The sequence below is a fragment of the Pituophis catenifer genome, unplaced genomic scaffold (genome assembly GCF_029215685.1).
Source record: "Pituophis catenifer annectens isolate HBS135680 unplaced genomic scaffold, rPitCat1.0.hap2 SCAF_11, whole genome shotgun sequence".
Lineage (NCBI taxonomy): Eukaryota > Metazoa > Chordata > Lepidosauria > Squamata > Colubridae > Pituophis > Pituophis catenifer.
This window is the reverse complement of record NW_027256891.1, coordinates 25,069,004-25,096,671: the sequence shown is the minus strand read 5'-3', so window position 1 is coordinate 25,096,671 and position 27,668 is coordinate 25,069,004. Positions and strand designations below refer to the sequence as shown.

The 27,668-nt window shown below is 44.7% G+C and overlaps 2 protein-coding genes across 2 annotated transcripts in view; one reads left to right on the top strand and one right to left on the bottom strand.

The window, feature by feature from the left end:
* The window catches only part of LOC139322578 (neuronal PAS domain-containing protein 2-like), a 65,397-nt gene extending 59,762 nt beyond the window's left edge, over positions 1 to 5,635 (top strand). Inside the window, 5 exon segments of the mRNA XM_070951720.1 lie at positions 99 to 314; positions 1,548 to 1,753; positions 2,750 to 2,842; positions 4,010 to 4,217; positions 5,468 to 5,635. Of these exon segments, the coding sequence (XP_070807821.1) occupies positions 99 to 314; positions 1,548 to 1,753; positions 2,750 to 2,842; positions 4,010 to 4,217; positions 5,468 to 5,635 (891 nt within the window).
* Positions 5,636 to 9,568: 3,933 nt separating this feature from the next.
* Positions 9,569 to 27,668, bottom strand: part of TBC1D8B (TBC1 domain family member 8B) — a 39,162-nt gene continuing 21,062 nt past the window's right edge. Inside the window, exons 9-21 of the mRNA XM_070951691.1 lie at positions 26,951 to 27,101; positions 25,979 to 26,193; positions 24,681 to 24,798; positions 24,094 to 24,379; positions 22,851 to 22,980; positions 22,140 to 22,238; positions 20,639 to 20,707; positions 19,849 to 20,089; positions 17,984 to 18,049; positions 16,978 to 17,061; positions 15,267 to 15,323; positions 13,910 to 14,007; positions 9,569 to 12,956 (exon numbers count right to left, since the gene is read on the bottom strand). Of these exons, the coding sequence (XP_070807792.1) occupies positions 12,567 to 12,956; positions 13,910 to 14,007; positions 15,267 to 15,323; positions 16,978 to 17,061; positions 17,984 to 18,049; positions 19,849 to 20,089; positions 20,639 to 20,707; positions 22,140 to 22,238; positions 22,851 to 22,980; positions 24,094 to 24,379; positions 24,681 to 24,798; positions 25,979 to 26,193; positions 26,951 to 27,101 (2,004 nt within the window). The 3' untranslated portion in view covers positions 9,569 to 12,566. The remainder of the gene's footprint in view (positions 12,957 to 13,909; positions 14,008 to 15,266; positions 15,324 to 16,977; positions 17,062 to 17,983; positions 18,050 to 19,848; positions 20,090 to 20,638; positions 20,708 to 22,139; positions 22,239 to 22,850; positions 22,981 to 24,093; positions 24,380 to 24,680; positions 24,799 to 25,978; positions 26,194 to 26,950; positions 27,102 to 27,668) is intronic.

Below are 27,668 nucleotides of genomic sequence, written 5' to 3'. Positions count from 1 at the left end.
AGTTGGCATCGTGAGGTTCTCATAAAAAATGTCCCTTTGGCTTTTGAGGCTTCCTGGTGACCCCATCTCCCCTTTGACCGTCCTCTCTTGTCCAATAGATGTTCATGCAGCAGTCCATGCCTATGGTCTTCAGCACGGTGCAGTCCCAACAGACCCCAAGGCGGCAACCACCGGGAGCCACCTTAGGGAACAGGTCAGCTGCTCCCACGAAGTCCCAACAGCAGCAAAGCATCATGGGATCGAAGCAGTTTGGTGGCGCTCCCTTGGCCTCCCAGCCATCCTTCCTCAGGGAACCGTGTGTCACATCAACCCAGGTAAATTCTCTGTTGTTGTTGTTTTTACATTATTACGATTGGTGTAGTGGGGTCCTTGCTGCCTTCTGAGCTTGGAGGTTTTCGGGCAGACGTTTCATTACCCAAATAGGTAACATCATCGGTGCTAGAAGGGAGTGGGGTTTGCAGAGAGGAGGAGGAGGAGGAGGAGGAGGAGGAGGAGGAGGAGGAGGAGGAAGAGGAGGAGGAGGAGGAGTAGGCCTGAGGGGTCCTTGGTGCTCACTGAGCTTAGTGGTTTCTTTGCAGACAATTCACTACCCAACTAGATACTGTAACATCATCAGTTTTAGAAGGGAGTGTGGTTTGCTCTGATTTTATATATTAGTCAGTGTTGGTGGGAGTATAAGCTGAGAAACTGCACTCCCTTCTAGCGCTGATGATGGTACCCAGTTGGGTAATGAAACGTCTGCCAGAAAACACTGAAGCTCAGAGAGCACCAGGTACCCCAAAGTCATTGTTGTCTTCCTCCTCTCCGCAAACCCTTCTCCCTTCTAGCACTGATGATGTTACCTAGATGTCTACAAGAAAAGCACCAAGTTCAGAGAGCACCAAGGACCCCACGGGTTTTTTTTTTTTAATTTGATTTATATGCCGCCCTTCTCCGGAGACTCAGGGCGGCTTGCAATGCGTTAAGCAATAGCCTTTTGTATATTTATACAAAGTCAGCTTATTGCCCCCACAAACTGGGTCCTCATTTCACCTACCTTAGAAAGGATGGAAGGCTGAGTCAACCTTGAGCCTGGTGAGATTCGAACCAGCAGTAAATTGCAGGCAGCTGTGTTAATAACAGGGTGCGTAGACCACTGTACTATCAAGGCGGTTTAACCCTGAGCTACAAATATTATCTTCTCTCGATTAGTTTAGTAGTCCTCTGTGGTTTTCCCCACCCAACCCCAGTCAAGCCATCTCTAATCACGAGATTAATTTCTCCTAGATAAACCCACACGGATGTAATCATGATTACACCCAAAGATCAGAAATGATTCAAAACCCAGTTGTAGTTCCGATCACTTCCCATCGAGGAGCGATAACTTCTACAAATTAGAAAATGAAAGGAAAGATTAGTTGGCGACTCACTCAACAACTGCCTTTCTTAGTGACAGAGATGCTGGTCATAAGTCGAGGAGTACCTCTATCTGGGCATTCTGAATCAATCCCCCCCGTCTCTCGTGAGCCTGCAAGATTCCTGTTCAACCATTTGTGTTTTGATCTCAGGGGCAACCACAACAGCGAAAACACGTTGTGAGAGGAAACCAGATGAAGCCGGTGTGCATGCCCATCCAGATGAGTATTTCTCTGCCCGTCTACAACAACCCCATGGTTTTTACTCAAACCCACCCTCTCCCGGTGCCTTCTCCAATGCCACAAGAACTGGGCGAGAGGACACAACCGTCCGATTACAACCAAGAAGGAAACTTAAGGTACGGATGAGGAGAGACCTTGAGAAAGGAGGAGGAACTCTAGTTTTGGGGGGGCAAAATGCCCCTCAGTTCAACCTTCTAGAAATGAAGAACCTAATGTATCCAAGTCCCAAAGATGCTTTTTGCAAGAGGCAACTGGGTTTTTACTTGAAGATGTTTCGCTTCTCATCCAAGAAGCTTCTTCAGCTCTGGATAGTGGGGAATGGAATAAATGCATGGCCCAACATAGGAGGACCACCCAAACACAAACTGAGCAAAATGGTAGTTGCAGTACAATGCGGTGAGCAATGTGCAGATCTGTACATTGGGGAAACAAAACAACCACTTCCCAAACGCATGGCACAACATAGAAGAACAAACGCATCAGGACTAGAGTTCAGCAGTCCATCTGCATTGAAAAGACAAAGGCCACTCTTTTGAAGACAACATAGTCCACATTTTGGACACAGAGGACTACTGGTTTGAAAGAGGGGTGAAAGAGGGGCCCATCTAGGTCAAAATTGAACAGCCCCATCTCAACACAGGGGGAGGGATGTGACATCATCTATCTCCAGTCTACAACACAGTCCTTTCAGCAGTTGCAAGAAGGCTCCCCACCCATTTGCCCCACTCAGGTGACCCTGAGGACACAGATAAACCTTCAAGTAGCCTCAATGGCTCTCTAAAAGGATGCAAATGTCCATCTGTCTGCAAGGAGTATCAATCCTTCCATTCCCCACCGTCCAGCCAGAGCTGAAGAAGCTTCTTGGATGAGAAGCGAAATGTCTTCAAAGAAAAAAACCAGAAAGTCCAGTTGTCTCTTGAAAAAGCACCTTTGGGACAACCATGACTTGGATGACGGAGGATCTCCACAGACTAATGTTCTTGTCTGATCTGTTGGACTTTTGTTAAGTCCTATGGTCCAAAATGAGTACAACTTGCATGAAAACTGTTCAAGCACCACTTGTCTATTTTTTCTCACAGTTGTGTGTTGGGTGTGCTCTTTTCCTTCCCCAGGATGTTGTTAGATCAACCTGTGCCGTCACTGATGTCCAGCACGAGCGGGAACAATCAGTCCTCCCAAAGCAACACTAGTAGACAACAGACCAAGTAAGCCACCATCTTATCATGATGACTCTACCTTGACCAACTGAAGATGAGCGGACTTCAACTCCCAGAATTCTAAGCAATGGCTTAGAATTCTGGGAGTTGAAGTCCATATACTTGAAAACAACCAAGATTGGGAAATCTTCATCTACTGAATAAGTGTAAATTCCGTAGAATTTTCTAGAACGTAACAAATGACTTGCACGTTGTGAAGGCAGACTTGGACATTGTAGAGTTCTCCAGACACAAAGATAGATAATGGGTCATAAATTTGGACTTGCTGCTTTGTGGGAGCATACTTTTGCCCTGCTGATGTTTTGATGAGGCCTAACTCAATCCTAGAAAGTAAGAGTTAAAAGCGATCTTAGAGATTACTTCATTAAACCTTCTGCTCAGTTCAGGAATCCACAATTGTGCCAAAAATGGTGATTATTTATGGGTTCCCCAACTCCTCGGAGGTCCAAAAACAAAGTCCAATGTAACAATGCAACCATTCTTAAACTTTGCTCTTCCCTCACCTTCCTCCCCACTTTAAATGTCTATAAATTGAAAGCTCTTCTAAAAAAAAAAATCCCGATACCTTAAATGAGCAAAAATCTTTTGGTGTTGATTGAAAATCTCTAGATGGGTTCATCTCAACTTCCTTTCTTGCATACTGTGTAAGAAAGAATGTCATAGATCTAAGGAGTTGTCCTGTTTTATTACCTGTTGGATCTCCTTCTATTTATCATCATCTTTTAAAGACCCCATAATCCCTTGTGGGGTGGAGTCTGGGCAAGTGAATGGAGCTGAGTGTTTACTGGCCGGGTGTCCTTCCTGTTGCCAATGCAGAGTTTTGTTCAGCAGATAGATTTTCATTGTGCCCAGAGAGAGAAATATCTGCCTCTACCTAGTTTCTGTTGCTAGATGGGTCCTATTGTGTTGCAGATGATGGTCCATTGACAAAGGGGGGGGGCAGGAAGGTGGGAGCTGCTTTGTCTTTAAAAAATGTTTCTCCATTTCTCAACCAGGGAAATATAATATTCTGCCTTTTTAATATTTCCTGAAAGATTTCATTCTTCTAGGAAAGGGGTGGGTGCTAACTTCCTACACTAGCTATCTCGTTTTGATGTGGGATGAAACCTTCCATTTCTGTTTCTTCACCAAGCTTTTCATTTTTCCCCTCGGAAGGTTTCCTCAAGAACCGCAGAGTCTGCCTTCCGCAATCCAGATGCAACCCGTCACGTGCGCGGCCATCCGGGCCCCGGTCCCGTCTCCCGGATTCACCCCTTCTCTGATGATCCCTCAACCCAGCGTGACTGTCCCGCAGAGCCATCCGGCCAACACCCTCCAACAGTGGACGCCGCAGCCAGTTCAACCACATCATCTTTACCTCCAGGTAAATTGTTTTGCAAGATGCGACAATCGATAAAGAGATGTAATCCTCAATTTACAACAGTTCGTTTAGCGAACTTAGCTGAAATCTTGAGCTCAATTCTAGTCATTAAGTCGAGGACTAGCCAAAAAGGCCACCGATGGGAGGAAGAGATGAAAAAAAAATTAGGTTAGAGAAAGCTGGATCAAACTTAAAACCTAGAGTGTTGCGATCACTCTCTGGAAATAATATTGAGCTATAGAAGAAAATAAAAATTGCAGAATTCTGGAAGTAGAAGTCCACCCATCTTAAAGTCGGCATGGTTGAGAAATGTGGCTGAAGACAATTATTCACTTCCATTCCGAATGATGGCCTCGATATCCATCTATTGTTGATGGTGATGCCTGAAACTGGACACGTGGCAATTAATCTTAAACAGGGTTTGTCAACTTCAAGACCGGTGGACTTCAATTCCCAGAATTCCCTTTCCGTATTGCGTGCGTTCAATGCTCCCTTCCAACATTATGATGACTTGAGGTTCTAGAAGTTCTCTGAAGTCCCAAAGGTGCTTTTTCAAGAGGCAACTGGATTTTCTGGGTTTTTTTTGAAGACTTCAAACCCAAGAATACACTAAGGCAGAAGCTTGTCTACCCCAAGGATAAAACACCCAGACACAAATTGAGCAACATGGTATATGCCGTACAATGCGGTGAGCCATGTGCAGATCTGTACATTGGGGAAACAAAACAACCACTTCCCAAACGCCTGGCACAACATAGGAGAACAAACACATCAGGACTTCACATTTTGGACAGAGGGGACCGCTTGTTTGAAAGAGGGGTCAAAGAGGCCATCTGTGTCAAAATTGAACAGCCCCATCTCAACACAGGGGGAGGGATGTGACACGATCGATCTCCAGTCTACCACACAGTCCTTTCAGCAGTTGCAAGAAGGCTCCCCACCCATTTGCCCCACTCAGGTGACCCTGAGGACACAGATAAACCTACAAGTGGCCTCAACAACTCTCTAAAAGGATGCAAATGACCATCTGTCTGCAAGGAGCATCAACCCTTTCTATTCCCCACCATCCTGCCAGAACCGCTGAAGCTTCTTGGATGAGAAGCAAAACGTCTTCAAAGAAAAACCAGAAAGTCCAGTTGCCTCTTGGGGGGGGGGGGAAAGCACCTTCAGGACAACCACGATCTGGAGGACTGACGATCTCCATAGATGTGTTCTTTGAAGTGGCTTCACGTTGAATCTTCTCTTCCTTACAGATGCCGAGTGCCGCTGAACCAGGGCAGAACCAGCACTTATTCCAGCAACCACCCTTACCTCAACAGACGGCCACCATGGGTTATTTCCACCACCCGCAGCCCCCGAACCATCACCTACAAGGGCAGCCGTGCAGCTTACAAGATTTGCCCGAAATGCAGTTGCCTTGAGGTTCTCGAATGAGATGGTCATCACTGATTATTACCTCAGGGAGGGCAGCGAATCCTGACTGCCGAGAAGGAGAGTTTGGGTCCTCCTCCAGAAGGCTGCAAGGCGAGAAGAAACGCCCAGGGATGTAGAAGGAGCGGAGAGCTACAGCTGGCAACCTTTCTGCTTAGGAAACCAGCAGCCCAAAAGGCAGTTGGCCTTTGGCTGTTCAAGCTTTGCAGCTCCACAAGCGCAGGGAGGAAAAGTTAAGGGAGTTACGTTGGCTTAAGGAACTGTCAGTCAACTTGAGTTTTGACAAGCAGACCAGAACTAGGAGCTCGCATGGACAAAGACACCAGCTTGACCGGAATGGTGAGAGAGACTCGAGGACTTGCAGGAAATCACACACCGCTAATAATTGCAACTAGGTTTGCATGCGGCTGAGCCGAATATAGCAATAGCATTTAGACTTATATACCGCTTTACAGTGTTCGACAGCCCTCTCTAAGCGGTATACAGTCAGCATATTTGCCCCCAACATTATGGGTCCTCATTTTACCCACCTCGGAAGGATGGAAGGCTGAGTCCAACCTTGAGCCCTGGTGAGATTGGAACTGCCAAATTGCAGGCAGCCGGCATTCAGAAGGAGCCTGCAGTACTGCACTCTGACCACTGCGCCACCGTGGCGCATATATATTTCATATGGCGGCTGGATTTTAGCCTGCAAGTCTTTTCTTTTGTTACTAGGATCAAATTTTACACACTGATAAATTTAGACCCCACCCCACCCCCGAGAGACGGTTTTTTTTTTTTAAAAAAATGTTTGCTGTGAAATATCATAGGACTTAATTGCCATGTTTCACTTGTTCAGTGTGTGTGATCGATGTTATTTTTAAGGTTCGCAATTTCCTTGCGACTCAAAATTTTTTTTTTCCTTCCGTCTGGACTTCTGGAATACTCGAACGATGCTGCTACCGTTTTATGGAAACCACTTTGGCCTGAATTTCTTTCGTTGTACACCAGCTTCTTTTGGTCTTTCGAGTTGTCTATAAAGAGAGTCCATATTTTATTATGGAGATTTAAAAAAAAATTATTTATCTAGCTCGATTCCCCGATGAACCAAATAGGGTGCAAGGAAGATCCTTATTTTTATTTATTTTTTTCTCCTCCTCTGGTTGAATTAAACCTCGTTTTGGAGAAACATCTTGCCACCCAGAGATAAAATCAAACTTTGTGGTTTTGCTGTTAAAAAGAGTTTGGCAAAGCGGAATCTTTGATCTAAGAAACGTCACAAGTCAGTAGGGTTAGCAATAAAGTGTATTTTTGTAAATGGTCATTTAAAAAAAAAACAACGGAAAAAAAGACTTGTTTATATATTTATGAACTTTTTTTAAAAAGTTTTTTTAAAAAAATTCCTCCGTGGTGAGAAAGCACCAAAGCATCCTTTTATTGTCTCTTTTTGCAAAAAGGAATGACTTGTAATTTGCAAGGGGTATTTACAAACAAACAAACAAAAAAAAAGACTTATAATTTTGTTCAGCTTGCACATTTTTTTTTCTTTAGTCTTTCCAGCTTGTTCCTCCTTTTTGGGATGTGAAGCTTTTACCTGCTGCTGTTATAGTGCAAAGTTGTTTTCACAAGTTCAGTCTTAAAAGGCATTTGTTTAATAATAGTTCAGGGTCATACATTTGAAAAAAACAAACAGCAAATGATGTTTATTCAGGTATAACTCTGTGTGTGTGTGTGTATGTGTGTGTGTGTGTGTGTGTGTGTATAAAACTCTCAGGCGGATGAATCACTGTTTTACAAGAATCTGCATTTTCTTAGGATTGTAGTTTCTTTACTGCTGAACATGCTTTGCATGGACAGGCACGTACCGGTCAGTTTCCCTGGATATTTAAACAAAGGGGTAGCAATGGATTTTTCCTAAATCCAGTATCTGTAGAGCAGTGTTCCTCAACCTTGGCCATCTGAAGATATGTGGACTTCAATTCCCAGAATTCCCCAACCAGCATAAGTTCAAATCTGGCATCGAATGCAATGCTTTGCAAACCTGGGTTAAACATGGTTTAACTTTGGGTAACGATCCACGAACCCCCTACTCATCTGAAAAGGGACATTTAAATGGAATTAAAAGTCTGCCCTGTGTTCTAAACTATATTTGAACATCTGAAGTATTTCTGTTAAGATGAAAATTGATCCAATCACCAAGGGCAATTTTGTTGAAGTGACATTTAAGATCAGTCCATCTTGTTTTTAAAATACTAAAAGGTAAAAGTTCCCCTTGCACATAGGTGCTAGTCGTTCCCGACTCTAGGGGGCAGTGCTCATCTCCGTTTCAAAGCCGAAGAGCCAGCGCTGTCCGAAGACGTCTCCGTGGTCATGTGGCCGGCATGACTCAACGCCAAAGGCCCACGGAACGCTGTTCCCTTCCCACCAAAGGTGGTCCCTGTTTTTCTACTTGCATTTTTTACATGCTTTCGAACTGCTAGGTTAGCAGAAGCTGGGACAAGTCACGGGAGCTCACCCCGTTACGCGGCGCTAGGGATTTGAACCGCTGAACTGCCGACCTTTCGATCGATAAACTCAGCGTCTTAGCCACTGACCAACCGCGTCCCTTTTTAAAATACTGGTAGACCTCAAATTCCGACCGTTCGTTCAGCGACTGGTCGAAGCTATGACGGTGCTGAAAGGAAGGGACTCATCAGCGGCTCTCCCAAGTTGATAAAAGAGCTTCTGAAAAGCATTTTTGGATAGGGAAGGAAATAGCCTTGGGAAACCCTAAATCTAATGCAACAACGATGAAGTCACTAAACAGATTGTCTTAAGTGGAGTTAATTCTGCTCGGTGTGTTGAGGAAGACGGCTTGAAATAATAAATCATCTCCTAAATCTTTACAATTTGGAAAGGTAGAGAGCAGGCTAAGAATGCTTGCTGAGTCCGTGGACTTTTTTTTTTTTTTTTTGACTTTCCTGCCTATACAGCTAGTCCTCGACTTACGACCACAATGGAGCCCAGAACTTATGTTGCTAAGTGAAAAATTTGTTGAATTTTGCCTCTGTGTATGACTTTCCTTGCCACGTTTGTTAAGCGAAATCACTGCAATTGTTAAATGAGTCAGACGGTTGTTTAGTGAATCTGGTTTCCCCGTTGACTTGGCTTGTCGAGAAGGTCGCAAAAGCAGATCACGTCAGCCTGGGACACGGCAACTGTTCTAAATATGAACCGGTTGTCAGGCATCTGAATGTAAATCACGTCACCACGGGGGGATGCTGCAGCGGTCATAAGCGTGAGAAACGGTCACAACTGTGCCGTTGTAACTTTGAAACGGTCACTAAATGAGTTGTCATAAGTCAAGGACTACCTGTAGGTCTGTTGTAGAAGTTGGAAGTCTTAGCAGGATTCAAAGTGAGACCAATCTTTAGTTCATTGTGGAAGCACAAAAATCGTTTTTTTCCCCCCAGCCTGGCACTTTCTGTACATATATTTACAAATGAAAAGGCTGGTGGGTTGACAGAGGCAGAGTCTAACTTTATATACTAGCTGGAAAGAAAGGAAGGAAGGAAGGAAGGAAGGAAGGAAGGAAGGAAGGAAGGAAGGAAGGAAGGAAGAAAGAAAGAAAGAGGAAGGAAGGAAGGAAGGAAGGAAGGAAGGAAGGAAGAAAGAAGGAAGGAAGGAAGGAAGGAAGGAAGGAAGGAAGGAGGGAGGGAGAGGAAAGAAGAAAGAAAGAAAGAAAGAAAGAAAGAAGGAAGGAAGGAAGGAAGGAAGGAAGGAAGGAAGGAAAAGAAAGAAAGGAAGGAAGGAGGGAGAGGAGAAGAAGAAAGAAAGAAAGAAAGAAAGAAAGAAAGAAAGAAAGAAAGAAAGAAAGAAAGAAAGAAAGAAAGAAAGAAAGAAAGCACAAAAGAGGAAAAAGAAAAAAAGGCGAAAGTTTAAAATCGAATATTGAATTTATTTTGTACGGTGTCAAATATAGATAACTTTTTTTTAAAAAAAGCATTCCTATTCATAAAGTATTTTGTAAATGAGGAAAAAAATAATAAAAGCGGCAAGCAAGTGTCTTATTGAGATTTGGGAGCGGTGGCGGGGGGGGGGAGGAGATAAACCAGGATCGACTGGAATCCTCTCAAATCCTTGTTAAATCGTGTCCTTGGATCCTTCAGCAGATTTGTACATATTATTTTGGAAGAAAAATAAAACTCTACTTTTAAGAAACGTCGTGCGGTGGCTGATGGTTCCTGGGATACATTCAGCATTTGCTCATGGGAAGGAAGGAGGTACTTTTGAGAGTCCTATTTCACTCCAAAGCAGAAAAATTAAAGTGCTGATTCTTAAAAGTAGCTTAAAATTAGAATTAGAATAATAACAGCGTTGGAAGGGACCTTGGAGGTCTTCTAGTCCAACCCCCTGCTTAGGCAGGAAATCCTACACCACTTCAGGCAAATGGTTATCCAACATCTTCTTAAAAACTTCCAGTGTTGGAGCATTCGCAACTTCTGGAGGCAAGTTGTCCCACTGACTGATTGTCAGGTTAAAATAACTCAAGTGCATTTTTTTGCTCCCTCATAAACATTCATCATATCGGAGACAAGAAAATAAACTAATTCTATAGTATAATATTATTTATGATTTTTTTCTCCTCAAGGATAATAATATATACATGTGTAATCTGTTTATAAGACAATTCAATCCTAAACTTTTAATATATATTTATATATATTTATGTACTTGTTTATGGCAAGTATTTATAGTGGTCTCTTGGAAAACATACTATAAAAAATGGCATTCATATGGCCATCCCCAATTGCATTTTATACAGTACTTTTGTTGAAAAAGACACGGTGTCTATCTAGATATATATATATATATATTATATTCCCTTTATAAACACTTTTTACCTTTCAGTTTTTATTATTATTAAATTAAATTATTATAAATTGATTGGTTTTATTGATCATTTAGCAGCCATGAGTAGCAAAGAAAGAAAGAAAGAAAAAAGGAAGTTGGCATAAATCAAACTTTTCTGAATTTCTGTCAGTGGTGCTAACTCCAGATGTTATAAAAATACTTTCACACTGAAGAATTCTTGTATTACACCAGACCAGGTCTAGAAGCTTTCTTTTAAAACTGGGATTTTATATCTCTGGTGCTCATATTTCTCAATTATGTTAGAATTAGGAGTACATTAAATTGGAGGAAACGGGGGTGGGTTTTTTTTTTTTTTGGCATATCAGCAAACAACTGGATTTTGAAAAAAATATACACCTGTCTGCTTTTGGCAAAAGGCGTCATGCCACTATTCTCAACCGTGGTGGAATTAAAAAATAGTAGCACTTTTCAAATTTAAAGACTGCAAAAAATGAGTGTCTTTTACTAAAGCACTGCTCGGATTAAGGTAAATTGAAAAGAGTTTTAAAGGCAATCGAGGTTTGTGTGTTTTTTTTTTAAAGAAAATTCTCATCCTTGAGGGACTTGAAAAGTCTTTGAAGGATAAATTCTAATTAATTTTTGCTCTGACTGAATGCAGGCTCACCGTTCTATTTTCTAATAGTTAGCTTCAGGCGATAATCCATGTTTTTTTTTAAACCCGAGGCTGGAAGGATTTCGTCTTTGATTCTTGAGCCTACAGCTTCAAATCCTTTCCTCCTGACACACATCTCACTTTCTAGGATTTAAGTACTAGATCCTAGCTTAAGCATTAACCCTAATAAATTGCGGAGAACCTATCTGGACAACACTAAGACGAGGTTTTTTGTGTGTGTGATAGCATCCAACTTTCTTACTAGTACCCATTTCTTTTTACTAAACGCCTTGGTGATTTTGGACCCTATGAAACAATGGTTTCCACTCAAAATGGAGAAGAAAAAATAAATAAATAAATTACTACAGGGTCAAACAGCTTTTTTTCCCCCAAAGTCATTTCAGCGTTGTGGTGCTGAAATTTTGGAATTTCTGTTCCTAGCTTTTCGTTGACTTGACTAGATGGTTTTTCAAAGGGGAAAACCTCAATTTTCTACTCAACTCACACTTTGAAGAAGAACGCACTGTGACACAACTCCCCTGCTTGTAAAATTGGGACAAAAATCACCCTTGTTTTTGGATGTTGAGTAGAAGAAACTGTCCAGAAGAAGGAATGGGACAATTTTCCACAGCCAACTAGCTGCGGCCAACTCGCCGTGGGACAATTTAAACAAATCAATTTAATTCTTCAAAATAAATTTTTAAAAAAATATTTACATTTTTGTCATTCACATTCCATTGTCTCTCCTTTTGAATTCTTTCTTTAATGATTCTGTTCCACCATTTCTTGGATATTAGTGTAACTCTTGGCCGGGGTGAGTTGCCCTACCTAGACCCATCCAGAAGACATAGTTGCCCAGTTGCAAAAATTTAACGCTATCAGCCGAGAAGGCTTCCGTGTGAGGCAAGCACTGGCTTTGGAGAACCAGGTTTTGAAGAAATGTATATTTTAAAAAATTCTTGCCCCACTTGATACGAAGGGCTTTCCTAAACTAGTATCCTAAACTGGCAGGAGATCAGTTTAGCAAACCTGCATTCTAAGTTTAAGAAGCTCTTTGCAAGAATTGGTGACATTAAGATGATGCGGACAAAACAGGGGGCTGTAAAGTGAGAACTTGGAAACATTGTACCGCCAAGGAGACAATTTAGGGGTGGGTGGGTTTCCCCCCCCCTTCCATGTTGCCCCGTGTTGGTGTCTGTGGCTTATAAAAAAAAAATCCGGTGTGTTAAAAATGCGAAGATTAGGTGCAGTTGTGCTTCGAACGACTTGACCCCTCCCCCCCCAAAAAAATTACAAATAAAGCCACGTACACCGACCGCCCTGCCATTAAGGGAATCAGGCTAAAACCCTCAGCGCGAACTTCAAACTCAGTTGTCGCCTCCTGTTTGGGGTTGTTTTTACACGAGGGGAAAGCAGAAGCGACTCTCTAGGGATTCTTATACGCCAGCTCTTGCTTTCAACTGAGTGGCTTTAGCGGCTTCTAACTTGGTTCTGACATCGACCGGTTTCTCAAAAAACCTCACCAAGGCGGGTTCGTTCAGCAACGAGGCCAGGATCTGCTCAAAAGCGAACGACCAGCCTTCGCCGACGGAGCCGGAGATCGGGGCTCCTGGGTCATCAGTCTGGGAATCCGGTGGTGCTGTAGGACCAACCATGGGAGATGTTCCCCTCCGGGTTGGGGAAGTGGGGCTCTGGAGCTTTCGCCCCACCTCTTCCATTCTCAGCAAGAGGCCGGTAACGGTAGCGATAGCACGGAACAAGAGCTCTTCTTCTGGATCGCCATGGAATAAGTTATACAAGGTCTTGGAGAACTGGATGAATTGGGACTGGGGAGGGAGAAAGGAGGATGGTTTTCAGATCAAGCGGGTGTCAGGGTTCCAAGTAACACCCCCAACGAAAGAAAGTCCCGAGGCTTGAGGTTCCTCAAAGTTCCATTTTGTTAGAGATGTCATATTGGCACATCTGGGAAGACCTGAATCTGAAAGGTTCCAGGTTTTCCCCATCCAAAGGAAAGTCCAAGTCCCTGCCCAACACCCACATGGTCCATCACATGGTCCAATCAAAGCACCGTCCCAACTGGAGATGCCTCCCAGTTCCAGCCCTCCAGGTGCAGGGCAAGATGTCCTTGACTCTCTGAGAAAGGAATGTTATTTTGCCTACATATCACTCTTGCTCCATACAATTCCCCCCTCCCAGTTTCCCACAGTAGGAAATGTGGAAGGCCTGAAGATCCAACGAAAAAGATCCCAGGCCTGACAGGGGGTGTATGTGGGTCAACAAAAGAAGCCATGTTTGTGTGCAGCTTTTTATAAAAATGGTGCCTTGGCTAGATTTCCCCATCAAGATGCATCGAATAATGATCTCCATGATCTCCAAACTTCATGGATCATCTGGCAGGGGTTATGAGTTGTAGGCCACCGTGCCTAAAGATCTCCAGGTCAGAGAAGACTATATTTTGATGTCCTACCAGCATTTGTTATATGGGATCCTTGGTTCTCTCCAGAGCTTGGTTGTCTTCTTGCAGATGTCTCATTATCAAACTAGGTAACATCATCGTCATTTTTCATCATAATCCTGATGATGTTACCTAGATGGGTCATGAAACGTCTGCAAGAAAACCGCCAAGCCCAGAGAGGACCAAGAACCCCACAGTTCAATCCTGAGCTACAAATATTCTCTCCTATCAATATTTGCTATACTTCCACCCTACTTGTATTAAGGGGGAAAAAAAAAAGATACCCCACTAGAACAAAATACTTGTTTCCGGAAAAGTTCCCACCTGGTTCATCCGAGGCAAATCCTTAATGCTTTCTTCCTTTTTAAGGATCTCGTCTTGCCACTGCTTCAAGTAAGCCTGGATGTCTACTTTTCCTTTCCCTGTTTGGGAAGAAGAAGACGACAACAAATTCAGAAGAGCAGGATGGGCCAACTGTCCTGTCTCCTCCAGAGCTTCTGCTAGGTAACTTTGGAGCGTATGTAGAGTTTCCAGCTGAAGCTTCATTACCTCCAGACAGGCCAGGCTTCTAGATGCGAATTTGCAAAATCGCTAAATATTTTAATATTTCTGCCATCCTGCCAGGTGGTGGGTTTCTACCGGTTCGTTCCGGTTCGGAGGCTACGCTCACCCGCCCGGACGTCATCACGGATGCTCTGTTCGCACGCTCAGAGTTCCGAACCGGTAGCGAACCTACTACTGATCCTGCCCTGCAGCTCTCATATTTTACACTCTTAGTACCAGGCTTGTGACCCTCAAGCCACGATCTCTTGTTAACCCCTACAAGCTTTGGCCTCACCCTCTCTTTTCCTGCCTCCAGCAGAGTTTCCAAAAGACTGTCAACCAGGGGTGAAATGCTCCCGGTTCGCCCGATCCAGGAGCGATGGCAGCGGGTGGTTTGGAGAACCGTAGCAAAAATCCCTCCCCTCCCCCCCGCCCATGCCCAGCTGAGCTGCCGCGCGATCATCAGAGGCTTTTTTTTTTTTTTTTTACTTTTAAAAGCATTTTTTCTACAACCTCTTCGGCCGAAGAGGACTGGCCCAAAGATTTCCACTGCTCTCCTCTCCTCTCCTCTCCTCTCCTCTCCTCTCCTCTCCTCTCCTCTGCCTTCTTCACATCCGCACGTCAGGCACTGGACCCAACTGTTCCTCCTCTTCCTCATCAGACACCTCCAGACCTGGGGGCTGTTGACTCTCCATCTGAGGGCTGACGGATGGCCCGGGCTCTGCGTCTCTCCTTCTCTCTCTCTTTCCTCTTCTCTCTCTTTTCTCTCTCTCCCTCTCTCCCTCCTTTCCTCCCTCCCTCTCCCTCTCTCCCCTCTCTCTCCCTCCCTCCTCTCTCTCCCCTCTCCTCTCCCCTCTTCTCTCTTTCTCTTCTCTCTTCTTTCTCTCTCTCCTCTCCTCTTCTCTCTCCCTTCTCTCTCTCTCTCTCTCTGCCAGCTCCATTCCCTCTTCCCCCTCGGAGCTCTCAGGTTGCCTTGATGCTAACCCTGACTCCCACACTGCCTCCTCCTCCTCGTCTGATTTGGCTGCTGGAGGTGCCAGCGACCGACAGTCCACAACATTCACACCATCTGATACTTTCATGACGGACAGCCTTCAACGGTACACCTCAAATCTCTGGCTACATCCAGGTCACCTACCTTTTTCAGGACTTGTCTTCAAGGCATCTGCATTGTCTTTGTCTTCAGGAGAAGAGACTAAGATAAAGAAGAGGGGGAAACAAGACTACTGACCAATCCTTGATACTAAATACGTTATCCATTTATTAGAGGAGGGCTATTTTCAAGCGGTCCTCGACTTACAACCACAACTGAGCCCGAAATTTCGGTGCCTAAGCGAAACATCAGTTGAGTGAGTTTTGCCCCATTTTCCTTGCCACGGTTGTTAAAGTGAATCACTACTGTTGTTCAGTTAGTCACACGGTCGTTAAGTGAAATCTGGCTTCCCCATTGACTTTGCTTGTCAGGTGGTCGTAAAAGGGGATCACCATGGGGACCGACATAATTACGAATTAGCTTCCAAGTGTCTGAATTTTGATCATGTGACTGTCGGGATGCCGGAACGGTCATAAGTCACTTTTTTCGGGGCCGTCGTAACTTTGGTCACTAAACGAATGGTTGTCAAGGACTAACTGTACTTTGATGGTCTACGGGAGCGTTTCTCAACCTTGCCCACTTTAAGTTGGGTGAAGTTCAAGAATTCCGGGAGTTGAAGTCCACACCCCTCTTAAAGTTGGCAAGCTTCAGAGACCCTGATCTATGTCAAGGAAGTGATCTTTCCTCGTTTGAGATCCTTCCATTAGAGCAGGGGTCCTCAAATTACGGCCCACAGGCCGGATAGGGTCCACTGAAGCCATTAATCCGGTCCGCGTGTGACCACGAAGCTGCTCCACGCACATCACCCCACCCACTTATCCACCGGCCCCCACCCGCCTTCTGGAGGCCGAGGAGGCCAAAAACGGGATGTGCGGAGGCCTCGAGAGGCCAAAAATGGGCCTGTTTTTTGGCCTCCCCAGCCTCCAGAGAGAGAGGGGGGGAAGGATACACACACATACACACCCAGGCACAGCAAGGGGTGAAATCCAGCAGGTTCTGACAGGTTCTGGAGAACCAGTAGCGGAAATTTTGAGCAGTTCGGAGAACTGGCAAATATCACCTCTGGCTGGCCCCAGAGTGGGATGGGAATGGAGATTTTGCAATATCCTTCGACCACGAGTGGGGAGGCAATAGGGATTTTGCAGTATCCTTCCCCTGCCACGCCCATCAAGCCACGCCCACCAAACCACACCACGCCCACAGAACCGGTAGTAAAAAAATTTGGATTTCACCACTGACGCACGCACACAAACAGAAGTCCCTCATACATACCCCAAGGCAGCCTTCACACCCTTTCACTAACCACCTTTCCACCCCCAGGAGCATAACAAATCAAAGTTTAATTTGTGTGCATTGTTTAATGGACTGATAAACAGGCCACACCCACCCAGTCACATGACCATCTAGTCACGCCCACCCAGCTGGTCCGCCCACCCACCCCAACAGTCTGAGGGACCGTGAATTGGCCCCCTGTTTAAAAAGTTTGAGGACCCCTGCATTAGAGGGTCTCGGAATTGAAGTCCCAGGAATTGAACTTGAGACTCTCCACCACTGAGTTATTATGACCTGGTCTACAAGTTGACACCAACACTGTTAAGATGTTGGCCAAGGCTTCTTCAAGTGCTTGCAGTTAGCATTCTTGTACTTGAGAGAGAACGGATTCTGAGCTTCCTTGCAAAGGGTCAGCTCTCCCTTAATTCCCAGAAGACTTCCTTGGCTTTTTTCACTGGAAGAATTTAGATTCGTGGGTGCTTACCGCTTAGTTGACTGAAATGGATCAGTTCTTCTTTAGAGAGTTGAGAGCCTTTCAAAGGGCTGAGAGATTCCACCTCGGTAAAAGCTGCCAAGAGAAAAACAGAACCAGAGACAAGTTAAAAATCGCAACACGTGATATAACAATACGTATGACTTTCTAAAAGGTGCTTTTTCAAGAAGCAACTGGAGTTTCACGTTTTTCTTTGAAGACGTTCTGCTTCTCATCCAAGAAGCTTCTTCAGCTCTTCTTCAGCTTCTACTCTTGCAAGAAGAGTTTGGACAAACTTTTGCTGGAATGATGCAGGCTCTCCCAAAGGTGCCTTTTTTTTTAAAAAAAAATTTGATTTATATGCCGCCCTTCTCCGAAGACTCAGGGCGGCTTACAATGTGCTCAGCAATAGCCTTCATCCTTTTGTATATTTATACAAAGTCAGCTTATTGCCCCCACAAACTGGGTCCTCATTTCACCTACCTTAGAAAGGATGGAAGGCTGAGTCAACCTTGAGCCTTGGCGAGATTCGAACCCTGCAGTAATTGCAGGCAGCTGGTCTTAATAAGCTTAATAACAGGGTGCCTTAAACCCCTGTACTACCAAGGCTCTTTTCAACCTGTCCTAGGTTAATGGGTTTCCTGGCTTGGGAAGGAGCTGAGCACGGATTTCCCCCAGGGTTCCAGTTGACGTGTATGGTTTTCAGCACGGAAGCAAGGACTAAACTTTATGTATTTTTAAACTAAAACTTTTTTTGTTTATGCTGAAGATTCTTAACCGATGAGCCAAATTGGTTTAATCATTTTAAATTGCTTTATTTCACATTTTATATGTATCTTATTTTGACTGTTCACCGCTCTGAGTCCTTTGGGAGAAGGGCGGTATAAAAATTAAATAAATAAATAAATAAATAAATGAATGAATGAATGAATGAATGAATGAATGAATGAATGAATGAATGAATAAATAAATAAATAAATAAATAAATAAATAAATGTGGCGTCTCCACATCACTCACCTGGAGGAATGTGCAATTTGAAAAGCATTGTCAGCTTATGGGTGAAGCTTCCGTGATAGAGGACATCTAATAAAAAGAGAGGACAGGAAAATCATTAAAAACAAAGAGGCCATTAATACCCAATGGAGATGATCACATGGGCAGAACAGACCATAATAACAGAGTTGGAAGGGACTTTGGAGGTCCAGTCCAACCCCCTACTCAAGCAGGAAACACTACACCATTTCAGACAAATGGTTGTCCAATCTCTTCTTAAAAATATCCAGTGTTGGAGCACCCATAACTTCTGAAGGCCACTCCTTCCACCGGTTGACTGTTCTCATGGTTAGGAAGTTTCTCCATCGTTCTAGGTTGCTTCTCCCCTCGATTAGACTCCATCCATTGTCCATTGTCCTAAAGGTGTTTTTTTTTTTCAAGAGGCACCTTCTGGTTTTTCTTTGAAGACGTTTTGCTTCTCTTCTTCAGCTCTGACTGGATGGCGGGGATCGAGTCAGAGCTGAAGAAGAGAAGCAAAATGGTCTTCAAAGAAAAACCAGAAAGAGGCAACCAGTTGCCTCTTGAAAAAGCCTCTTTGGGACAAGCATGACCGGGATGATTGAGAATCTCCATAGGCACTTTCCCTCCATTGCTTCTTGTCCTGCCTTCAGGGGCTTTGGAGAATAAGGTTGGCCCTTCTTATTTGTGGAAGCTCCTTAGATATTAGAAGACTGCTATCTTACCCTTAGTCCTTCTTTTCATTAAACTGGACATAGCCAATTCCTGCAAACGTTCTTTATAGGTTTCAGCCTCCAGCCCCCTAATCATCTTCGTTGCTCTTCTCTGCACTCTTTCCAAAGTCTCAACGTCTTTGTTATATCCTGACGATGCCATTATCGAGAAATAATTGAAAACTTTCTCCACAGTCACTGGACTGGACTGATCTAAACCAGCCAGATCTCACCTAGGGAGGGAAACTTATCCAATGCCAAGTCTCCGGATCTCTTAGCCTGGGATGTATTTATGACCATATCCCAGTAGTGAAATCCATTTTTATTTTACTATGGGTTCTGTGGGCGTGGCTCGGTGGGCGTGGTGTGGCTTTGTGGGATTGGCAGGGGAAGGATACTGCAAAATCTGCATTCTCTCCTCACTCCAGGGGGAAGGATACTGCAAAATCCGCATTCCCTCCCCACTCCTGGGGGAAGGATATTGGAAAATCCCCATTCCCTCCCCACTCTTGGGGGAAGGATATTGCAAAATCCCCATTCCCTCTCCACTCCTGGAGGAAGGATACTGCAAAATCCCCATTCCCTCCCCACTCCTGGGGGAAGGATATTGCAAAATTCCCATTTCCTCCCCATTCCTGGGGGAAGGATATTACAAAATCTCCATTCCCACCCCACTCCAGGGGAAGGATCCTGCAAAATCCCCATTCCCTCCCCACTCCTGGGGGAAGGATCCTGCAAAATCCCCATTCCCTCCCCACTCCTGGGGGAAGGATATTGCAAAATCCCCATTTCCTCCCCATTCCTGGGGGAAGGAGATTGCAAAATCCCCATTCCCACCCCACTCCAGGGGAAGGATCCTGCAAAATCCCCATTCCCTCCCCACTCCTGGGGGAAGGATCCTGCAAAATCCCCATTCCCTCCCCACTCCAGGGGAAGGATACTGCAAAATCCCCATTCCCACCCCACTCCAGGAAAAGGATATTGCAAAATACCCTTTCCCGCCCCACTCCTGGGGGAAGGCGATTGCAAAATCTCCATTCCCAGCCCACTCTGGGGCCAGCCAGAAGTGGTATTTGCCAGTTCTCCAAACTGCTCAAAAGTTCTGCTACCGGTTCTCCAGAACCTGTCAGAACCTGCTGGATTTCACCCCTGCCATACCCCAAACGGATGCAAATTCTTTGAAGTTGATCAGGCCGTCCACATTCTCATCCAGCAGCCGGAAGGTCCACAGGGCCAGAGAATCTCGGTTGGCACAGTGTGCCCATGGACTCAAGAGGTGGTACAAGGTTCGGAATTGCTGGCAGTCGATCCGATATTGGTCTAGGTAGGGTAGGCTGGCATCGTGGTGCTTTAGGCCTGGACTATTCGGTTTCCAATAACAGGAGAGAAAATGTTCTTTCTGACCAAAAACAAAAGAAGACCCAAATAAACAATAGCAAAATGTCATCAAATCACATTGGGACCATCTGGAGAACATATGTAGTTTTTCCATAGAATTATCCAGTGCTAAAGTTGAAAATCATTGGCTATTAAAGCTAACAATCTTAACCTCTATCTAGAACAATGATGCCATCTCTGAAAGTCCAGAGGTGGCACCTTTGGCAAAGTTCACCAGATGTTCACTCATTCAAATTATCCATCCAGGAGCTCAAGGACATTAATTTGAAGATCTCTTTCATCTTCATCATAGCAGCTCTGATGTGAGATTTGGGGATGGAACAGAATGATTGGCCAACTCATCCACTGAATGTCCATGGCTGATGGTGGATTTCGAACACGGCCTCCTCATCTTAGTGTGAAGGCCATGGCCCTCGTCTTTCATGCTTTAACAGCTCAACAATTCAAGGGAAGAACTTTCTTCCAAGATCAACTGGCTTGATCATTGGGTCCGTTAGAAGTCATAATAGTCAAATAGACATGAAAAATCTTTGGCAAAGACCAATGGTACCTTGAATAATTCATACAGTTCCTCCAGGTTTCTATGGCTGATGCTCAGATCTTGGGAGACAACCCGGAGCTAAGAACAGACGACAGGAAAGCAGTCAAGTCAATATTGGGTGTTTGAGGGACTGACATACCTGTACATTTCAGCTCATGAATCAAAATAATTAATAAGTCTTCTAGTTACCGTAACTAAGGTCTTCTAGCTAGGTATGAAATTATACATGTAGATAGATAGATAGATAGATAGATAGATAGATAGATAGATAGATGATAGATAGATAGATAGATAGATAGATAGATAGATAGATAGATAGATAGTTGGATAGATGGATGGATAGATAGACAGACAGACAGACGGATAGATAGATAGAAAGATAAATGGATAGATGATGGATGGATGGATGGAAAGATAGATGGATAAATAGACAGATGATAGATAGATAGATAGATAGTTGGATAGATGGATGGATGGATAGACAGACAGACAGACGGATAGATAGAAAGATAAATGGATAGATGATGGATGGATGGATGGAAAGATAGATGGATAAATAGACAGATGATAGATAGATAGATAGATAGATAGAATGGATGGAGAGAGAGATCGATGATAGATAGATAGATAGATAGATAGATAGATAGATAGATAGATAGATAGTTGGATAGATGGATGGATAGATAGACAGACAGACAGACGGATAGATAGATAGAAAGATAAATGGATAGATGATGGATGGATGGATGGAAAGATAGATGGATAAATAGACAGATGATAGATAGATAGATAGATAGATAGATAGATAGATAGATAGATAGTTGGATAGATGGATGGATAGATAGACAGACAGACAGATGGATAGATAGAAAGATAAATGGATAGATGATGGATGGATGGATGGAAAGATAGATGGATAAATAGACAGATGATAGATAGATAGATAGATACTTGGATAGATGGATGGATAGATAGACAGACAGACAGACGGATAGACAGAAAGATAAATGGATAGATGATGAATAGATGGATGGAAAGATAGATGGATAAATAGACAGATGATAGATAGATAGATAGATAGATAGATAGATAGTTGGATAGATGGATGGATAGATAGACAGACAGACAGATGGATAGATAGAAAGATAAATGGATAGATGATGGATGGATGGATGGAAAGATAGATGGATAAATAGACAGATGATAGATAGATAGATAGATAGATACTTGGATAGATGGATGGATAGATAGACAGACAGACAGACGGATAGACAGAAAGATAAATGGATAGATGATGAATAGATGGATGGAAAGATAGATGGATAAATAGACAGATGATAGATAGATAGATAGATAGATAGATAGATAGATAGATAGATAATGGATGGACAGACAGACACAGACAATTAACACCAGGAAGCAATTGATGCTTAATGCTAAATTATGCTCAACACCAGGACAATACCAATAACCAGAACCCTGATATAGACAAAACATAGCACCTACTCACCACATTCTTCTTAGTGGTGGTTTCCAAGGTTTGGATGACGTACAGTCTGTTGCGACGTCGCATGCTTTCTACTTCCTCGAATCGGATTTCACCATATTTCTGGAGAAGACCAAGATGCCATTTTACTGCTTATCGAGGCTGAATGCACAACGCCTACACCACAATTTATATAGGAATTTATATTCCTTTGTATTCCATTTTTTTTGAAGGAAGGCCTTCAAGAAGACCCTCAAGGCTGCGATACGGCCAAGCAGGTGTGGGCTGCTGGGGGTTCGGGAGAACCTCTAGCTAAGATTCTGTGCAGTTCGGAGAAACCCCAAATCCCACTCCTGGCTGGTCCTTCCCACCCCGCCCCTCCCAGGAATCCCCATGCGGCCCGTTTTGGATGCAGGTAAGTGAGGGGCGCGCCCGGAGGCTCAGGGAGGGTGAAAAATGGGCCTACCGGAAGTTCGGGAAGGCCCATTTCTGGCCTCCAGAGGGCCTCCGGAGCCTGGGGAGGCCATTTTCACCCTCCCGCAGGCTCGAGGAAAATCCCCAAAGCCCGGGAGGGCAAAAACGCCCCCTCCCGCCATGGTGCAGGAAGCTGACTAGGCCACGCCCACCATGGCCACGCCCACCCTGCAACCAGGCAGAGCACTAATATTTTTGAAGGCCACTCCTGCAGCCATTCTTCTTCTAAGGTAAAGGCGGAGAAGTAAGGGTTGGACAAACCTCGTTGGACTCTCGAATGAGGTCTGTGATGTCCACTTTGGGGTGAGGAGTTTTGCTTTCGTTCATCCCAGAGGCCTGCTGAACTGCCGGAGGCAGCGGACTGTCCTTGTTGGTCACGCTCTCAAAAAACCTGGATTCGGGGAAAAGGAGCGTGTGAATGTGTTCCCTTGCACGCATTAACTTCTCCGTGTGCACACATATTATGAGCCAGTTTGGACTAGTGGTCAGGGCACTAGGCTAAAAAAAAGAAAAAACGGGAGATGGTGAGTTCTAGTCCCACCGTGGGCATGTGAAGTCAGCTGGAGACCGTCAATCACCAGGAGACCGAGTTATAGTCCTGCCTTAGGCATGAAAGCCAGCTGGATGACTTTGGGCCAATCAGTAGGAGACTGGGAGTTCTAGCCCCACCTCAGGCATAAAACCTGGTGTCAGACTTCGATGCTATCTCAAAATAAATGAATTTCCAAACTGCCAATCTTTAAGGAAATCTTCTCTTTATTTGAGCACAGCAACCGGATCATGACTCGATGCGGACAAGACTGACCTTTTGCCCCCCAATCCCTCCCTTTCCGATCCCCAATTATTTGCTTCTCATTGGCTATCTTCCAAGTCACTCCACTGACTTCTTGTCTCATCATTTCACAGGAATGTCCCCCCTCCCCTCATTTCCACGACGACCCAGCTTCAAAGGGATTTAGCAGGCAAAAGTTCAGGGCTTATCTCTCTCCTCTCTATGCCAGCGGTGAGACGCTGACACCTGGCTCAGTGATTTTGAGCCAATCACCAGGAGACTGGGAGTTCTAGTCTCACCTTAGGGATGAAAACCCATCGAGTGACTTTGAGCCAGTCACCAGGAGACAGAGAGTTATAGTCCCACCCCAGGCATGAAAGTCAGCTGGGTGACTTTGGGCCAATCACCAGGAGACTGGGAGTTCTAGTCCTGCCTCAGGCATGAAAACTCACTTTGAACCAATCACCAGGAGACAAGAGAGTTCTAGTCCTGCCTCAGGCATGAAACCTGGCTGGGTTACTTTGGGCCAGTCCCTCTGTCCCACCTCACAGGGTTGTTGTGGGGAAAAGAGGAGGAGAAAGGTCTGTGGGATATGTTCGCTGCCTTACTTCTAAAAATAATAAAAGTGGAAAACAAACAGACAAACATGCCGACACCACTGCACAACAGGTAGCCCAACTCCTTAGCCTTAAACACAACCACCACAAACCCACAATCAGCCCCCGCCAGCACCTGCTGAGCACTGTGACCGCTTCCGCGTCGTCCTTACAAGCCACCAGCTTGTCCAGGTTGTAGTCCAGCACGGCCAGGCCCAGCTGCAAGATGGCCTTGATCCCGTCGTAGAAAAAGCAATCGACTGCGTTGACGGCGCTCTCGATGGGCAGCACGCTGACGAAGAGGGTGAGGAACCAGGAGAGCGAGACGGAGGAGAAGAAAGTCATGTCGGTCATGTGCTCCGTCAGCTGAGGTAAATACTCGCGGATCAGGTCCTCAAACACGGCCTGATCGACCAAGGCGCCTGAAAGAGACGGAGGGTTTAACCTAGCAGTAGGAGCAAAGGCGAACTTATAAACCCACGTTTTGCAAGGAAGACATTAGAGGTTGGCCAACGGCTGCTAGTCCTCGACTTACGGCTGCAATCGAGCCTGAAATTGGCTCTGCAACCAAACAGGACAGACACACAGACTTCGACGGATAATCCTCACTTCATGATCATTTGTGAGGCGACTAGGGTCCCTTCCACCTTTATTCTACTCTATCTCTGCTACTTCCCCCCTCATGAAAGCGACCGTCACAGTGAAATCCAACGAAAACGGTACCGATAATCCGGCGGTTGAAATAATCGGGCAGCATCCGTTCGCAGACGGCCACCAGGAGCCAAAACGCTTCCTCTTCTTTGGCGTAAAGGAGCAGCACTGACGTCAATATATTCATGGCCTTTAAACAAACACAGATATTAATTATGATGATGATGATGATTCGTTTGGCCTTCTCTCCTTTCAGCGCCACCCCGCCGACATGATATTTCTGCATCGACGATTAGGGCCACCGCAGGACGGCTGCAGCGTTTAGACCTGTGCGAGAGCACATTTAACAAATCGTCATTTCTTACACTGAGCAACATTTTTATTTATTTGGGGGTGTGGGATAGTGGGAAGTACATGTCTAACCCGCTCACCTCATCAGAGGCTTTTTTTTTTTTTTACTTTTAAAAGCATTTTTTCTACAACCTCTTCGGCCGAAAAAATGGTTTTAAAAGTAAAAAAAAAAAAAAAAGCCTGTTGATGATCGCCCGGCTCAGCTGGCATCGTCAGAGGCTTTTAAAAGCATTTTTTTCTACAACCTCTTCATACCTTTAAAAGCCTCTGGTGATCGCAGCTGAGTTGCTTGATCGTCAGAAGCTTCTAAAAGCATTTTTTTTTTGCAACCTCTTAAGGTTGTAGAAAAAATGCTTTTAAAAGTAAAAAAAAAAAAAAAAAAAAAAAAAAGTTGGCCACGCCCACCCAGTCACATTACCCCCCACCAAGCCATGCCCACAAAATAAGCCACGCCCACAGAATCGGTAGTAAAATATTTTAGAACCCACCGCTGAGCTGATCTAACCCATTTTACTCTCAAACCAAGTGCATGCTGGGAAGCCAGACTCCCATTTCCTTTAGCATTTGCATAAGGCAGAAGCACAAAGGCAGAATCCATCTTAATCTGTGGCACATGGTCATCCAAGGACAAACCCACATTCCACACACACAGCATCGTTGGTGAGATTTAAATTGCTTGTATTGATTTATTAATTGTTACGTTCCGCAGTAATTCAATACTGTCTCTCTTGTATTTGGTTCTCATTGTATGTATCCCTGTTTTCCCCTACTTTCACCATATCCTGTTCTTTCAATAAAGCATCCAGATCTACGCACAAATTCTGTTTTATTGGAGGATAGGTGGGTTTAGCAGCATGTCGAGCTGCACACAAGACTAACGTTTAATGGGGACAGAACAACAGTTGTAAGTCAAGGACCGTCTTTATCATGAGACGCTTCCACAGTCCCACGCAAATAAAGACACCAAAAGTGTGGCTTCGACAACGTGAGCCAAGTTGGAGACCAGAGCCGCAGCCTACCTGACAATAGCCGATCTTGGGGTTCCTGTAGGCGTAGGCGATGAGGACCCTACGGAGGGCCGAAATGCCCGTGTCGCTCTGGAAGGCGGGGTGTTCGGGCAGCGAGCGCCGCAGATCCCGCTCGATTTCGTCCGTCTCCAGGGTGCATGTCCCAAAAGATTTTTCCACCACCTCCGAGTAATAGCCGGGATGGCTTGCCATGTCATTGACAGCGCCTGCCCAGGGGCGTAAGTTGCACAGGAAAAAGACCGTTGTAATTGCACCTCGAATGACAAAAGCCTTGCACAGATCAGGGGGAGGAGTCTCCAAACTCGGCAACTTTTAAGACTTGTGGACTTCAACTCCCAGAATTCCTCGGCCAGCTATGAGTTGAGCTGGACCTGAAGGAGGATGGACTTTTCCCCTCACTCAACGTTGACTGGATGCGACCTGCTGGGAAGGATCATCTGGAGATAGCAATAGCACTTATATACCGCTTCACAGTGCTTTACACCCCATTCTAAGCGGTTAAGAGAGTCAACCTATTGCCCCAAACAATCTGGGTTCTCATTTTACCGACCTCGGAAGGACGGAAGGCTGAGTCAACCTTGAGCCTGGTGAGATTCGAACTGCCAAATTGCAGGCAGCCAGCAGGCAGCAGAAGTAGCCTGCACTACTGCACTCTAACCACTGCACCAACGCGGCTCATAGAGATGTTCCTTCAAGTCTACTTGGGGATTATTTCTTCCAAGGAAGGCAGTATATCATCATCATAATCTTTTAACGACCCCATAATGATCCCTTGCAAGGTGGAGTCTGGGCAACTGAATGGAGCTAGCAAAGTGTTTACTGGCCGGATGCCTTTCCTGTCGCCAGTGCTGAGTTTTGTTCAGCAGATATATTCTCATTGTGCCCAGAGAGAGAAATATCACTAAGGCAGGCAGTATATAAAGGGAACATGATATACCTCATTATTCCAAATATGGACCATACCTGAGAACAGAAGCCAAAGTTCTCCTCTTAAGACTTCTGGAATTCCTCTGACCACCAGATCCCGGGTTTTCCTCGTCCGAAACATACTCACGCCCCGTCCGCACTCTATGAAAAGGATGTTCCAGGATTGCTCTTTCATTTTTTCTTTTAACTAATGGAACAAGGTGATCAAGAAGCCTCTTGAGCACAAAGTCACAAAACGCCGAGAAGACCATCAATGGGGTTATATTAAGGTTAACATTCAATGAGAAGTTGTTGTTTTTTTTTTGAGAGAGAGAGAGGGAGAGAGAGAGAGAAAGAGGCAGAAGAATGCAAAACGAACAGGCCCTATCACAGATATTTTTTTTTTAAAAAAAAAGATGGTTACAGACAAAATGCTAGGGCACTGCGACCATCATGAATAGGAGTCAGTTGCCGAGAGTCTGAATTTTGAACCCGTGACGGTAGGGATGCTACGAGGGTCGTAAGTGTGAAAAACGTCTGTGTCACTTTTTTTCATTCCTGTTGTAACTTCGGTCAGTAAATGAACTGTTTGTAAGTCAAGGACTACCTATACAGTATTTGTCTTCAAGGGTTGCAACGGGCCTTCATGAAAGAGGGCAAACTGGAGTGAACCCAGATCAAAATTAACATCCACCCACCCAGGACATATTTATCAGAGGGAAAGATTCATACTAGGAGAAATCAAAAGTCAAAACATCTAGATCAGTGTTTCTCA